The sequence below is a fragment of the Mangifera indica genome, chromosome 4, assembly GCF_011075055.1.
Source record: "Mangifera indica cultivar Alphonso chromosome 4, CATAS_Mindica_2.1, whole genome shotgun sequence".
Taxonomy (NCBI): Eukaryota; Viridiplantae; Streptophyta; class Magnoliopsida; order Sapindales; family Anacardiaceae; genus Mangifera; species Mangifera indica.
In genome coordinates this window covers 6343423-6359367 of record NC_058140.1, presented here as the reverse complement: position 1 = coordinate 6359367, position 15945 = coordinate 6343423, and the positions used below count along the sequence as shown (strand labels likewise).

Sequence of the window (15945 nt, the reverse complement as noted above, 5' to 3'; positions counted from 1 at the left end):
GCTTATTAAAGAGTGTGTTAGGGTAAGGGTAAATTGTTTGAAGAAAGTGAACAAGTCTAGTGAAAATGTGTCAATTGCAAACAATTGGAGTATCTCTCATGCTATATTTGAGTAGTCATAGATTGTTGCTTCTCATATAGTTTGTTTATGATGTAGTTCAGTCTTTGTTATTTTATGGTTTGATTTTATTTGTTGCTTGTTAGATTCGGCATAACCTAGGGACTTGTCCTAGGTATGCTTGTGTTTAGCTTAAGCTAGGAATTTGTCCTAGATTTGCTATTGTATATCCTTTACTTGGTATAAAATTATTTTACTTACCAAAAAAAAAAAAAAATCTATCTTTTATTCCCTTGTTTAGTTTGTTAGTAATAAGATATTACAGTAATATTCTATTACCAATGCTGATGTGGTAGACAATATAGGTGATAATCTGATTACCACCTTCATCTTAGGTATTTAAAGATTACCAAGGTAATCTTGATTTTATTATAATTATATTATTATTTATTAATTTTTTGAGACAAAAATAAATTTATTTTTAATTAATATGATAAATAATATAAAAAATATTTAAAAATGATTTATTCAAGGGCATTTAAGTAAAATAATTTACTAGTAATCTTTTATTACCTTTGAACAAACATAATAATTATTTATACCTATCAAATTTTATCAAACATAGTAATCATTTATACCCAAAAATCTTCTAAGTAATCTATCTTTAAGGTAATCTTTCTATTTTGGTAATAAAATATTACCCAAACCAAACGCCCCCTAAAGGAATTAAGGTAGATAAAGAGAAGGTCAAGGTTATCTGAGAGTGGCCAACACCTACTTCTATGACCGAGGTTAGGAGTTTCCATGGTTTAGCTAGTTTTTATAAGAGATTTGTACAAGGCTTTAGTACACTAGTGGCACCACTAACTGAAGTTATTAAAAAGAATGTAGGATTTAGGTTGGGTGAGAACAAGAGCGTGCATTTGCATTAATTAAGGATAAGTTAAGTTTTGCACCTTTACTTGCGCTACCTGATTTTTCTAAACCATTTGAACTTGAGTGTAGTGCTTCAGGTATAGGTATTGGAGCTGTTTTGATGCAGGAAAATAGACCCATAGCGTATTTCAGTGAGAAACTCAACGGACCCACTTTGAAGTACCCTACTTATGATAAGGAGCTGTACGCTTTGGTGAGAGCGTTGGAGACGTGGCAGCATTACCTTTGGCCACGTGAGTTCGTCATCAAGACAGATCATGAGTCCCTAAAAACATTTAAAGGGACAAGGTAAGTTGAACAAGAGACATGCAAGGTGGGTTAAATACATCGAAACTTTTCCTTATGTCATTCATTACAAACAAGGTAACGAAAATGTTGTGGCAGATGCGTTATCTATCTCACAGGTATACTCTAATCTCAACTTTAGATACAAGTTACTTGGTTTTGAGTATATAAAAGATTTGTATGTGAATGATTTTGACTTTTTTAGTATTTATGAAGCTTGTGAGAAAACTGCATTTGGTAAATTTTTTAGGCATGATGGTTATTTATTTCGTGAAAATAGATTATGTGTGCCTATGAGTTCCTTACGTGAATTGCTTGTGAGGGAAGCACATGGGGGTGGATTAATGGGGTCATTTCAGTATAGCTAAGACTTTAGATGTACTACAAGAGCATTTCTTTTAGCCACATATGAAACGAGATGTAGAGCGTGTTTGTACTCATTGTATTAAGTGTAAACAGGCCAAGTCTAGAGTCTTACCCCATGGTTTATATACATCTTTACCTATTCCTATTGTACCTTAAGAGGATATTTCTATGGACTTTATTTTAGGGTTACCTAGGTCTAGAAAGGGTAGTGATTTGGTTTTTGCCGTAGTTGATAGGTTTTCAAAAATGGCACACTTTATTCCATATCGTAAAACTGATGATGCAACTTATATTGCTGATTTGTTTTTCATAGAGATTGTGCGTTTGCATGGAGTTCTAAAAAGTATTGTATCTAATCGTGATGTGAAGTTTTTAAGCTATTTTTGGAAGGTATTGTGGGGTAAGTTAAGTACTAACCTACTATTTTCCATAATGTGTCACCCACAGACGGATGAACAAATAGAGGTAGTCAATAGAACTTTATCTCAGTTATTGCGTGTTGTATTTGAAAAGAACTTGAGAACTTAGGAGGATAGCTTGCCACATGTAGAATTTGCATATAATAGGGTTGTGCATACATCTATTGGTTATTCACCTTTTGAAGTTGTTTATGGTTTTAATCCACTTATACCTTTGGACTTGTTACCTTTACCTATTGAGGAACGTACTAGTTTAGATGGCAAAAGGAAGGTAGAGGTAGTTCGACAACTTCATGAGAAAGTTAGACAAAATATTGAGAGGAGCACTGAGCAATATGTCAAACAAGCTAACAAAAGAAGGCACAAGGTGGTCTTCCAACCTGGTGATTGGGTTTGGGCACACATGCGGAAGGAATGGTTTCCATCCCAATGCAGATCTAAGTTGCATCCGAGGGGTGATGGTCCATTTCAAGTACTCAAACGGATCAATGATAATGCTTATAGATTGGATCTTCTAGGTGAGTATAATATAAGTGCTACTTTTAATGTTTCTAACTTATCTCCTTTTGATGATGTAGATTTAAAGACAAATCCTTTTCAAGAGGGAGGGAATGATAAAGGCATCGTAGGCACATCAAGCCATTAAGGAGATCTGCTACATATTCCGATTGGGCCAATTACGAGGAGTAGAGCTAAGATTTAACAAGCCTTAGTTGGACTCATGGAGGGCTTGAAGACTAAGATCAGCTCACTCAAAGACGATTGGATGCTTGAAGGAGCCAATAGAGAGGTCAACTTGATTCAGGCCCAAGCTTATGCGCGAATAGATTTTGAACGACCATAACTTTTGATCCGGGAGGAGTTATGAGGCTTGTAATATATCAATACGAAGCTCATTTCGGGCTCTATAATAACAACCAACTTTTCCAGTTGCATCCAATTTGGAGCCCAAATAACATCGTTTCAATCCATATTTCAAATTTTTTGTTTACCCAAATTTAGGATTTTCAATTTTATGATTTTGATCTTGTTTATGATCGAGCTAGACTTTATTGAGCCCAAGTGACATATTTTCTTTTAATTTAATTAGTGCTTTGGGTAGTTACTTAGGTAATGGGCTTGGGAAGTTTGGAAGTCCATTGGGTCATGGGTAGTTTAGGGTTAGGTTGGCATTGTACTATAAAAACAAAACATTTCATGATAAATGCAGTTTTTTGGCCGACTTTCACAAATAGATTGCTTACTGTTGAGTTTGCAATCTTTGAACTTATCAAGCTTCGTCTTGTGGCGTTCACCATTCATAATACCAAGGTTCGTTCGATTCCATATCGATTCTAGTCAAGGTTTAATTACGTGACGAAATCGATTCAATCTTGGGAAAATATCTTCTTGAGTGTTGGGTCTTGCATCAAATCGTCAAGGTTTGCATCATTAAGGCTATTAGAGAGTGGCCGATGCCTATTTCCATTACCGAGGTTAGGAGTTTTCATGGTCTAGCTAGTTTTTATAGAAGATTTATGCGAGACTTTAGTACAGTAGTTGTGCCATTAACTGAAATAATTAAAAAGAATATAGGGTTTAATTGGGGTGAGGAACAAGAACGTGCATTTGCTTTGATTAAAGATAAGTTGAGTTTTGCACCTTTACTTTTTTTTGGTAAGTAATAATTTTATACCAAAGAGAAAAGATGTACAAATGGTTTATCTAGGACAAACCCCTAGTTTAAACCTAACACAAGCATACCTAGGACAAGTCCCTAGGTTATGCCAAATCACAAATGGTGTTAAGGGCACCAAAGTTACAATACAAATAACTTCACTAGAAAGGAAAACAAACACAAGGACTAAAGGGAGCAAACCAACCCAAAACTACAAAACCATACAAGGAATCTCACAATTATAAACTAGATACAAGAAACACAAAGACATAACACTTTACAATATTTGGAACTCAAAAAGTTAACGAAATATTGATCTTGGCAAGTCCCATATCAATGCAATGGAGTCATTTATGCATGAGCTTGGAATGTTTGATAAGGACGAAGTTCTAGCCTTCACACAATCCTTGATGGCGACAATGATCCTATCTTTTGGAGATTTGCTCCTACCAAAGAGAACATGGTTGCGTTCACACCAAATGTGGTATAGAGTGGCGCCGAAGCAAAGCTTACAAATGATGTGGTGTAGAGAATGTCCCTTCCATTTATTTGCATAATAAGGAACAAAGGTGCTCCATGGTTGGGGGGGATTATCCAAACGACAAAGATTAGCAATATAATTCCAAATGGCGGCAGATAGGGGCATTGGAAAAAGAGATGATCCATGCTTTCTGGAGCCAAATTGCAAAGACCACACACATTGTTAGGAATGATGCCGAGGTTATGAAGCTTATCCTTGGTTTTCATACCACCCTTGATACCCATCCATGCAATGAAAGAGTGCCTAGGAAAATGTCTTTTGAACCAAATAATACTATACCACGGAACTTTAGATTTGGATTCCCTTATGCTATTCAATACCGATTTGATAGAGAATTGACCATTTATGCTTGGTTTCCACCATAGGATATCATCACCATGTGAGGGAGGAGGAATAATGGTATTTTTTATTTCTAAAAGGGCTGTAGAATTTGTCAATGGCCATTTCCATGCTTCTTCCTCAATCACCTCCTTGACTTTGCAATGCAACGGAAGCCTTTACTTGCTTTGCCTAATTTTTCTAAACTGTTTGAAGTTAAGTAAGATGCTTCAGGTGTAACACCCGGATTTAGGAATGCCAGAAAACTCTACTTCCAAAATTACCCTTAGAGTTGATTTTATAAGTTTTTGTTTAAAGAAATTGTAAAAGAATTCTTTAAAACTACTAAATAAGCAATAATTTTCAAAGGCGATAAAATGGTCATTTTAGAAGGATTTAAGAGACAAAGCGGGAATGTAAATTGAATGGCACACTTGAAATTATATAATGGTGCTAAGGGTTTTTGGTAATGGGTTAAGGATAAAATAGTCATTTTGGAGAAGACTAAAGGTGAATTAGTCCAAAATGCTTATAAAACAACAAAACTATTCATTTTCTTCTTCCTTGGTCGAGAATCCTCCATAACTTCACTAAAGTTTTTCTTCAAACAAAAATTCATCATAAAACCTAGCTAAACTACCTAATTTCCAAAGCCTCTAATTATAAAAAGTGTAGATCTATCAATTCTGGTAAGTTCTAAGGTAAAAAAATTAATTTTTAAGAGATGTCAAGTTTAAAGTTTTGATGAATGATTTTGTTTTTGATTGATTAAGTTTACTAGAAAGAAGAAAGGAAGGAGGATAGACTTAAATCACCTAATTAGCAAAGAAAAGGTAAGAATTTCATACTTTACATACTTGAAGTAATTTGAGTTAGGTTATTCAAATAACCTTTCCTTGTATAAGTGTGTAGGGTATAAAATTAAGGTGATTTATGCTCAAAAGAATAAATAATTTCATTAGGACTTATGATGTAATTTTTTATCATAAGGGCATTTTAGACATTTCTTATTCCTAAGGTTAGCTTAGTTGATTTTGTGTATTAAGTATGTGGAAATGATGAATTGATGGAAGAATTTGCACTAAAAGTGGGCATATAATTTTTGGCCATAGGGGTAAAAGTGTCATTTTATGTGTTGTAAGTTAACTTTTGTTTAATTATGTGTATGATATGTGTACTAACCCTTATATTAAGCTTATATTGTATATTTTGAAATTAATTTGATGCATGAGATATATATATAAATACACAAGAAAATAATATGATGCTTAATAAGGAGTGAAAAGAAATCAGTTGTACTGTGCAGACAATAAAAAAATATATCAGTTATACTATGTGAACAGTAAAGAAAAATGTCAACTGTATTATATAGACAACAAAGAAAAATAGTGAAATATACGTGTAAGAGAAGATTATACCTCATATGGTGACTACATGTACTGTCATATGTAGCTAGGCCGGTCAATGAAAATATTTGATAAACAAAAAAAAAATTAGCAAATGTTTTATGAAAGTCATTTGCATTAGAATCATGCATGCAAGCCTATGTGGGTAATTAAGAGTTGAGAAAGATATACGATGTAAAAATAGAAAAGTCATGACACTCATACATGCACAAATCATAACGTGAGAATCATACTTGTATAGTAAGAAAAGGAATAAATATATGAATAAAGAGAATTATGATATATGGTTAATGTGTGTTTCGTGTAAATTATCTTGTATGTGACTAGCCTGGACACCCTGAGTATGGAAAAAATTAGTACTGGTATGAAATGCTTTGAGTATTTAGTATAATTTTCTTATTGAGCTGTGGTCGCTCACTCTATTTAATTTAATATTTTTACAGGTAAAGAGTTATAACAGGGGTTCCCGAGAAGCACTAGCAAGACATGAGGCTGAGGGAGGACGACACTATATTTTTGTTGATTTATATGTTTTAGATGTATATGTGAATATATATATATATATATATATATATATATATATATATATATATGTGTGGTTGTTGTATTGATATGCATGTACATTTATATAGTGGTTAGTATGTCCTCATAAGAATATATATATTTATATTTATATAGTGTTAATTGTTAGAATTGGTTATAAGGTTCCTATGGGTGGCAATTTTTCTGAGGGTGACTATGATTTATTTATTCCATTAATTGTAATTGAGTTGATGAAAATTCAGTTAGTTGGTAGGACTAGTTTGTGTGAATTGGTAATTATGAGTGTTACAATGCATAATAAAAAATTTCCTAGACCCTTTAAAATGGGGGAACTCTTGCCATTTTTCTATAACACACTTATTGGTTAGGAAATGTTATATTTTTTTGTTTCAAAACGCGATTTTGGGCACTTAAAGGTAGATATAATATAATATAATCTAAGATAATATCATATTTATGTAGTTTTGCATTTTGGTATTGCATAGGTGTCCCTCGTGTCTCATAGATCAACTACCGAGAATTGACTACTATAAGTTGTTTTCTTTGCATGTATTCAAATAATTGTAGAAGGGTTAAATTCTATGGAATTCCATTGGAATTTTGGAGTTTGAAGGGTTTTAGCCATATTGGTAGCTTTCTAGGTCGTCCCCTTTATGCGGATTCAGTCACAGAGGAAGAGAGTAGACTGGAGAATGCACATATTTGTGTAGAGATTAGCGTCAACCATGATTTTCTGGATACAATGGAGCTTGTACTACCAAATAAAGAAAATGTTGCAATCTGGCTAGAGTATGCGTGGAAACCTTTAAAATGCAACTTGTGTAAGATGTTCGGTCATGGAAATGAAGAGTGTAAAAAGAGAGTGGAAAAAGGAGAGACTGATAAAGGGAAATTTAGCTTGTATAAAGGAAAGAAGGAAACTAGTAAGGAGAAAGCTACAGGTGCAAAAGCAGGGATGGCAAATTATGAAAATCACCAAGTTGTAGAGGAGAGCAATGGGAGTGGTAGAGTTAACTTAGAGACCCCAATGATGCAAATTATCAAGGGATAACTTCACCAAATTCACACATGGGGAAGGGGAAGCATTCTACTTCAACAAACACAAAGAATTTGGATCCATTGAGCTATGACGGAGGCCTAATTACACGAGCAAGAGCCAAGAAGATGAAAGCAGCAATCATTGGGCTCGTTCAAAGTCATTTAGAGCTTATGGGAAAGAGTCCGAGCAAAGTCGAAGGGCAACTCATGGTCAACGACATGACAAGCATGGAGTTTAGTTCAAGACTTGTGCATTTAATTCAATTTGAAGAATTAAAAGAGCTTACATTAACACAAGGAGCCCAAATACATGAATTGGGCTAAAGGCAGCAAGGAGCACATGTTGGGCTTAGTCGAATATGCATATGGAAGCCCAAGTCACATCAATTCAGCTAGCCCTTTTTGTGATTAGTTATTATCTAGTTGTTATCCTAGTTTAATTAGGAAAGCTTGTTTAGTTATTATCTAATTGTTATCCTAGTTTAATTAGGAGAGTGCTTAGTTGTCATGAGTTGTTATTTTCCTTTTTTTTAAAGGATTTATTTCGTTTTTTAGGGTTAGAAGCAACATATATATAGGTATTAAACTCAAGATTATGGACAGCTTGATTATAATAAAAAATTCTGAATTTCTCCAAAGTTCTTGTGAGAGTTTTCTTTGAATTCATTTCTTGAGAAAGTTGTGAATTCTTTCTTTGATAATTAGAGTTCCTTGTTGTTAGATAACAAGAGGGTTCTAATTCTTTTGGTTTATGCTAGATAGATCTTTGGGCAAGATTCCAATAGATTGTTATAGTTCTTGTTAGATCGATTAGCAAGGGTTGTATCACCCAAGGATAAAGCTAGTGATCGGAACGCAGAACTATGACAATAATGTGGGGGCGTTAAAAAATAACAAATTTGCAGCCTTAGCCACCAATGAACCTAGTGGAATTAAGATAATTCATAATGAAGGGAAGGTTACCATATTAGATAAGACATGTGAGAAATTAGTCTTATCTAATATCTTGGACTCAACTCACGGTGCATCTTCATCTAGCACCATGATATCAAATGTGGCCAAACATACAAATTTGGAGCAAGTGGAGAAACATCTTACAAAAGATGAAGATGCAGATCATGACCTATGTGAATCTCCATAAATAAACCATTTTGGAGGCAAAATCAAGGTTAATAAAGTGGACTTCAAAAGGGAGAAGGGTGATATTCTAAGCAAATCACAGCGGAGGAAGTTGGTGAAACAAAGGCGAAGCTCATCCCCCATTGATTCTCCTAAATGGCCAATTTAGCATGCTAGAACATTAAGGGCCTAAATGCTCCTATGAAGCAAAAGGAGGTTAGGAGATTCATTTTGCAAAATAAGATTGATATTATGGCTATTCTTGAAACAAAAGTACGTAGTACGAATGTTAATAGAGTATGCTATAGTATTTGGGAAGGTTGGGAACATTGTACTAATGCGATGGATGATTCTATAGGCAGAATTTGGATTTGATGTAATAAAGCTACTATTAGGCTCAATGTTATTGCGGATGATGCCCAATACTTGCATTGTGATGTAAGGCTTGTTAAGGAAAATACTAGTTTTGGCTTGACAATAGTCTATGACAACAATAATCCCATGGAGAGGAAGGACCTTTGGCATAATCTCATTAATAAATCCCACATAATGCAAAACTCCCCTAGGATTATATTAGGAGATTTTAATGCTATTAGACACCCTCATGAAAAGGTTGATGAGGCAACTTGGGGTAATTCCTATTGTGAAGACCTTAGAAATTGCAATAGGGAGGTTGAATTGGATGACCTAAGGTTCATGGGTCATCTCCTTACTTGGTGCAATTGTAGTGAAGGTGAGAGGAGGATAGCATGCAAACTAGATAAGGCTCTCATTAATGATACTTGGAAGGATACTTTCCCAAATGTTATGGCTCATTTCCTCAACCCCTTCTATATCCGACCACTCTCCTTACATGGTAAGAATGGGAACCATAGAAGCTTGCAGGAAAGTTCCGTTTAAATTCTTTAATATGTGGACACACCATGAAAACTTTCTCAACATTGTTGGTGAAGTTTGGAGCCATGAAGTAAAAGGCAGCCCCATGTTCAATGTGATAAGTAAGTTTAAAAAGCTGAAAGGTGAGTTAAATAAGTTAAATAAGGAGTATTTTGGCCACATTTCCGAAAGAGTGTTAGAAGTTAGGAGGCAACTTGAAAACATCCAAGAGCTTCTCTATATTAATCCTTTGGATGAGGAACTTGCTCGAGAGGAAAAAATCAGTTTAGAAACCTATAGATCCCTTTCATTAGCTGAGGAATCTTTGGCTAGACAAAAATCAAAAGTTCATTGGCTGAAGGAAGGTGATCAAAATACAAAGTTCTTTTTCAAGAGCATCAAAGGTAGAAGGAATAGGAACTCTATCTATGGGATCCTAAAGGAGGATGGATCTTTTATAAACAACATAGAGGAGGTCAAGAAGGAGTTTGTGGAGCACTTCAAATCTGTTGGTGCATATTCAACCAAACATGCAATAAGAAACCAAAAATCAAAAACTGTTTTCACTGTTTATGTAGTATGAGCAGTTTTTTTGTTCTTGTATTTTAACCAACCAAATCAACTCCAAATCCAACCGAATTCATTCCATCATAATCACAACACAAAGAACTTTCTTTCAAGCTATAGACGTACACAATTGGAGTAGAGTAAGGCAATCAAATCACAAGTAGAATGCAGTGGTAGAAATGGTAATTATGTTGCAACTCTCTGCCATAATCAAAATTAACACACATACACACTCTAATTTGGATTTCTAAGGAAACATAAAGTGTAACCAAGGCATAAAGGAAAGTTCCACCAACCTTGGGGCTTTCCACCACCAATCTTCCACCAAGAATGATTGGATAAAGGAAATAAGAAAGAGAGCCAACAAAGCTTCTTCAAGTTTTCATTCAAAAGTAAAAAAACTGCATTTTACAAAGCATAGCCACTTTATATGGGAGTAAGTGGCAGCAAGATATATGTGTACATAGACTTTTAATAAATTAGTTCACCCTAGCCCTTAATTCACTCTAAACCACACAAAATAAGCCATGCCATACTTTAAATAAATGCAATAGGACAAAATGTTACTATTATTCCATAAAAAGTGGGCTCTTGTCTTCACCAAAGCTCTCCTTTAATCCAATTTCGTCCAACTCTCCCAATTGGGCTTTGAACACCTTTTTGGGCTTCAAAATGGAGTGATGGATGGTTGTAACTTCACTTGGGCTTCTCAAAATGATGCTTGGACATTTGGACCATTGATGGACTTTAAAAGTTGCACTTTTTGATCAATTGGAATAAGCTATTCATTTGGACCTTGGGTGGATGTAATAAGACTATATCCAAAAGTGGTTTTGGGCCAAAATTGAGGGTGCAATGCTTCCTTTGGCTTGGGATTTGCTGGAACTTCATTCTTCTTGGCTTCAAAGGTTGCATAGAGACTTAAGGATGACTTGGAACCCAAAAATGACAATGAAGCCGCATATACATCATCTGTCCTAAATGGAAATGAGTATTCTAATGTGAATCATGAGAAGCTCAAAAAGTTAGTCAAATCCCAGCTTGGACATGAGGAAAGGGATATGCTCATAAGAGAAGTTTCAGTGGAGGAGATCAAAGAAACCATTTTTGCTATGGATAATAACAAGGCTCCGGGTCCGAATGGATATAGTGCATGTTTCTTCAAGGCAGCATGGGACATAATTGGTGATGATGTTGTGAAGGCCATCAAGCACTTTTTTAAAACGGGCCATCTCTTAAAAGAAGTTAATTACACTATACTTGCTCTTGTTGTTGTTGCATTGTCTTAACTTCTAGAATTGAGTTTGTGCGTTGTTGCATTGTCTTGATAGAAATGCACCACTTACCATCAATATTAGCACGTTCATTAGTAGACAAAGGTAAAATATCCAAAAGAGTTTAAGGATTAAAGCTATAAACAACTTCAAAAAGTGAAAATGAAGTAGTAGAATGAACAGATCTATTATAAGCAAATTCAACATATGGTAAACACTTCTCCCATTGCCTTAAGTTCTTTTGAATGATAACACGTAACAAAGTAGTAAGTGTCCTATTAACTACTTCAGTTTGTCCATCCGTTTGAGGATGTGCAACAATAGAAAATAAGAGTTTAGTTCGCAATTTATTCCATAAATTGCACCAAAAATGACTTAAAAACTTAACATCTCTATCACTAACAATGGTTATTGGCAGACAATGCAAGCGAATCACTTTCTTAAAGAACAAATCAGTAATATGTGTTGCATCATTGGTTTTAGAACATGCAATAAAATGAGCCATTTTACTAAAACTATCAACAACTACAAATATGTTGTCCTTACCACTTTGAGACGTCGATAATCCTAAGAAAAAATCCATAGAAATATTAGTCCAAGGTTGGTTAGGTACGGGTTAAGGGGTATACAAGCCATGCGGTTTGACTTAGATTTTGCTTGCTTACATGTAATGACTTATCATAAACAGATTGAACATCATGCTTCATATTAGGCCAATAAAAATAATCACACAATATGTCTAGTGTTTTTTGCACACCAAAATGACCTATCAACCCACCCCTGTGAGTTTCCCTAACAAGCAACTCACGAATAGAACAAATAGGCACGCATAATTTATCTCTCCTAAATAGAAATCCTTCATGCCTATAAAAATCACCAAACGCACACTTAGCACATGCATTCCATACTTGGCCAAAATCAGAATCATTAGTATATAAGTCCTTAAGTAAGTCAAAACCAAGTAACTTAGTTTGCAAAGAAGTAAGTAATGCATACCATCTAGACAATGCATCGGCAACAACGTTTTCCTTTCTATGTTTGTACTTGATCACATAAAGAAACATTTCGATGAACTTTAGCCACTTAGCATGTCTTTTATAAAGCTTACCTTGGGATTTCAAGAACTTTAAGCTCTCATGATTAGAATGAATGATGAATTCCCTTGGCCACAAATAATGTTGCCATGTTTGAAGAGTTCTTACTAATGCATAAAGTTTCTTGTCATAAGTGGGATAATTCAAGGCTGTCCCACTTAGCTTTTCACTAAAGTAAGCAATTGGTTTGAAATCTTGCATCAAAACATCCCCTATTCCTATTCCAGATACGTCACATTCTACCTCAAAAATTTTATCAAAGTTAGGCAAACATAACAAAGGTGCATTAGTAAGCTTTTCTTTCAAGATATTGAAAGCCCGATCATGCACATCTTCCCATTTAAAAACAACATTCTTTTTAACAAGTTCATTTAAAGCTGCAGCAATAGAACTAAAATTTTTAACAAACCTTCGTAAAAACTTGCTAAACCATGAAAACTTCTTACCTCGTTCATGTTCTTAGGTGTAGTCCAATCCCTTATCACCTTTACCTTCTCTTCATCCACACTAATACCTTGCGAACTAACAACATAGCCAAGAAATACAACGGATTCCATGCAAAATGTACACTTTTTGATATTAGCATACAATTGGTTCTCTCTTAACATACTAAAAATAGCATGCAAGTGTTTCACATGTTCACCAAATTCTTCCTATAAACTAAAATATCATCAAAATAAATTACTACAAATTTACCTATGAAAGCATGCAAGACATGATTCATTAACCTCATGAATATATTAGGTGCATTAGTTAAACCAAAAGGCATTACTAACCACTCATACAATCCATATTTAGTTTTAAATACGATCTTCCATTCAACTCCCTCTTTCATGAGAATTTGATAGTAGCCACTCTTTAAATCAATTTTTGAAAACACACACGAACCATGCAACTCATCAAGCATATCATCTAATCAAGGGATAGTATGTCTATACTTTATTGTGATCTTATTGATGGCTTACCAATCCATGCACATGCACCATGTTCCATCTTTCTTTGGGACTAGAATGATAGGAACCAAGCATGGGCTAAGACTCTCTCTGACAAATCCCTTTTCCACCAACTCATCCACTTGCCTTTGTATCTCCTTTGTCTCCTTAGGATTAGTTCTATAGGCAGGTCGATTTGGTATGGCAGCCCTAGGTATGAAGTCGATTTGGCGCTCAATACCTCTTAAAAGAGGTAATCCATGGGGAATCTCTTCGGGAAACAAGTCTTCAAACTCCTACAATAATGAAACAACCACACTAGGCAAAGAGGGGTTAAGGTCATTAGTAAGAAAATAAACATCCTTGTACATAAGTACAAGTAGTTACCGCTTGCGATCATAGCACTCTTAACCTCACTTTTTTTGGCAAACACACTCGCTCTCTTACTTTTCTCCCCTTTTTGCACACCTTTCTCTTTAAATTTTCTGTTGGCCTTACTCTTTTCACTTGAATTTTTCCTCTGGGCCTCACTTCCTTCCTCTCTTCTCTTTTGACCTCTCACTCTCTTTCTTTTTTTTTTTTTTCCCTCTTGTTCTCTTATTTGTTCTTCTCTCATTTTGCACTCTCTTACTATCTTAATCTGATCCTCATATGCTTCAAAAGGTTTAAGAGGAGTTAATATAACAATCTGATTATTAAATTCAAAAGAGTATTTATTCTTGTAGCTATTATGAGTAACCTTCCTATCAAGCTGCCATGGTTGGCAAAGAAGTATATGACCAGCATGCATTGGTGCCACATCACAAAGAGCCTCATCCTTGTACTTGCCGATAGAGAAGGCAACTAAAACTTGCTTGGTTACTCTAATTTCTCCACACTCATTCAACCATTGCAACTTATACTGCTTAGGATGCTTGAAGGTTTCCAGATTGAGCTTATCTACCAACAAAGTACTAGCAACATTAATACAACTTCCACTATCAATAATCATGCTACATACCTTGTCTTTAACGTGGCATCTTATATGGAAAATGTGCTCACGTTGCTCCTCATCATTACTATCCTTAGGCTGAATATTTAGTATTCGCCTTGTAACCAACATATCTCCATGAATGGGTTCTTCAACATCAATATTAGAACAATCCTCCAATGGTGGCATGTCATTATCACTTGAACTAACACTTTCTATGTCACCATTCTCCAACACAATTATAGCTCTTTTATTTGGACATTGAGATGCAATTGTTGACTTGAGGAGTCATTATGCTCTTATTTTGATGATAACAAACTAATATGTCCCTAAGCATATTGACTAATGATTTTACTTGAGTGTGAGCTTAGATTGCAAAGATTTATCTAATGCACTTGAAGGAGTTTCAAGATGGAAATGAAAGAGAAGAGTCAATTGAAGAATTATTGAAGATTTGAAGAAAAACTCAAGTGTTAGGTAGATATATTTGTAATTTAGAGCATTCGTTTTGATTAGAATATTTATTTGCATGAGATAGCTCACTTGAAAACTCATTTTCATATCTTTCACATTTTGGGTTAAAATGTCGTTTTTCAAACTTATTGGTTTAAGCCAATTCTTTCACCAAAGTTTATTAATTCTTTTAAAATGATGAAGTTTTGTGAACTACATTTTCATATCTTAAAGTTGGTTTTGAAAGAATTTTCAAAAATGGGTTAAATTATCACTTTTCAAAGTTTTAGGGGTCAAATTGCAGTTTTTGAAAATCCAGGGGGTAAAATGTAATAAAATTCGGTCGACCGAATTTGACCGACCGAATCAGCTTCCGAATTGTCCAGAAGCCATGTATTTTGGCTTCAGAAATTCGGTCAACCGAATTGAATTCGGTCGACCGAATTTTGGTTTGAATTTTTCCAACGGCTAGTGCCACGTAAGCTCCACGGAGGTGCCACGTCACATCCGGTTGACCGAATTCCATCCGGTCGACCGAATTGTGCGTTTTCTGGAAAATTAAAACGGCTATCTTTGTGCACAACGGTAACTTTCCTTATTTTCCCCTATATAAACCCAATCAATTGCGTTCGAAAAGAACTTTTTTGCCACCAAGAACTTTCATATATTTGAGAGCAAATTAGTTTTGAGCTATTGACTTGCAAATTATTCTCTCTAATCAAAACCCTTGCTTTTACACTTTGTAATTTCATTTGCTTTGGGTTGTACTAAGCTTTAACTTTCATATACACTTTGAGAGAGATCATATTTCAACATTCATACTAAAATTCGTGTTATAAAAGAGTGAGGTTCACTCTTGGAGAGATTAGCAAATTCCTAGTGAGAGAAATTGAGCTTTAACACTTGTAAAGGTTAATAGCACCTTGGAAGCTATTTTGGTTGTGAAGAAAAGCTTGGTTGAGGTTTAGTCAACCAAGGATTAGTGGAATACTCCAAGGGAGAAAGCTTGGAGGAGTGGACGTAGGCCGGGTTGAGCCGAACCACTATACATCGCGTGTTTGATTTTCTCTTCCCTTAAACTTATATTTTATGTT

At 34.8% G+C, this 15945-nt stretch overlaps 1 protein-coding gene across 1 annotated transcript; it reads right to left on the bottom strand.

The window, feature by feature from the left end:
* Positions 1-12007: 12007 nt before the first annotated feature.
* On the bottom strand, positions 12008-14587 carry LOC123213696. The gene is made up of 4 exons (XM_044633171.1): positions 14060-14587; positions 13462-13724; positions 12943-13018; positions 12008-12850 (listed from the first exon to the last, which is right to left on the bottom strand). The coding sequence occupies exons 1-4, from the start codon at positions 14585-14587 to the stop codon at positions 12008-12010; spliced, it is 1710 nt and encodes a 569-aa protein (XP_044489106.1).
* Between the last annotated feature and the right edge of the window lie 1358 nt (positions 14588-15945).

Excerpts from the sequence above, each read along its gene's own strand:
- LOC123213696 (XM_044633171.1), bottom strand. The coding sequence starts at position 14,587 with ATGCCACCATTGGAGGATTGTTCTAATATTGATGTTGAAGAACCCATT. Across the intron at positions 13,725-14,059 it reads ATGAGGATCAGATTAAGATA|GAGTTTGAAGACTTGTTTCC; the intron begins GTAAGAGAGTGC and ends TCATTATTGTAG. Across the intron at positions 13,019-13,461 it reads TGGTGCATGTGCATGGATTG|TTCGCAAGGTATTAGTGTGG; the intron begins GTAAGCCATCAA and ends CTATGTTGTTAG.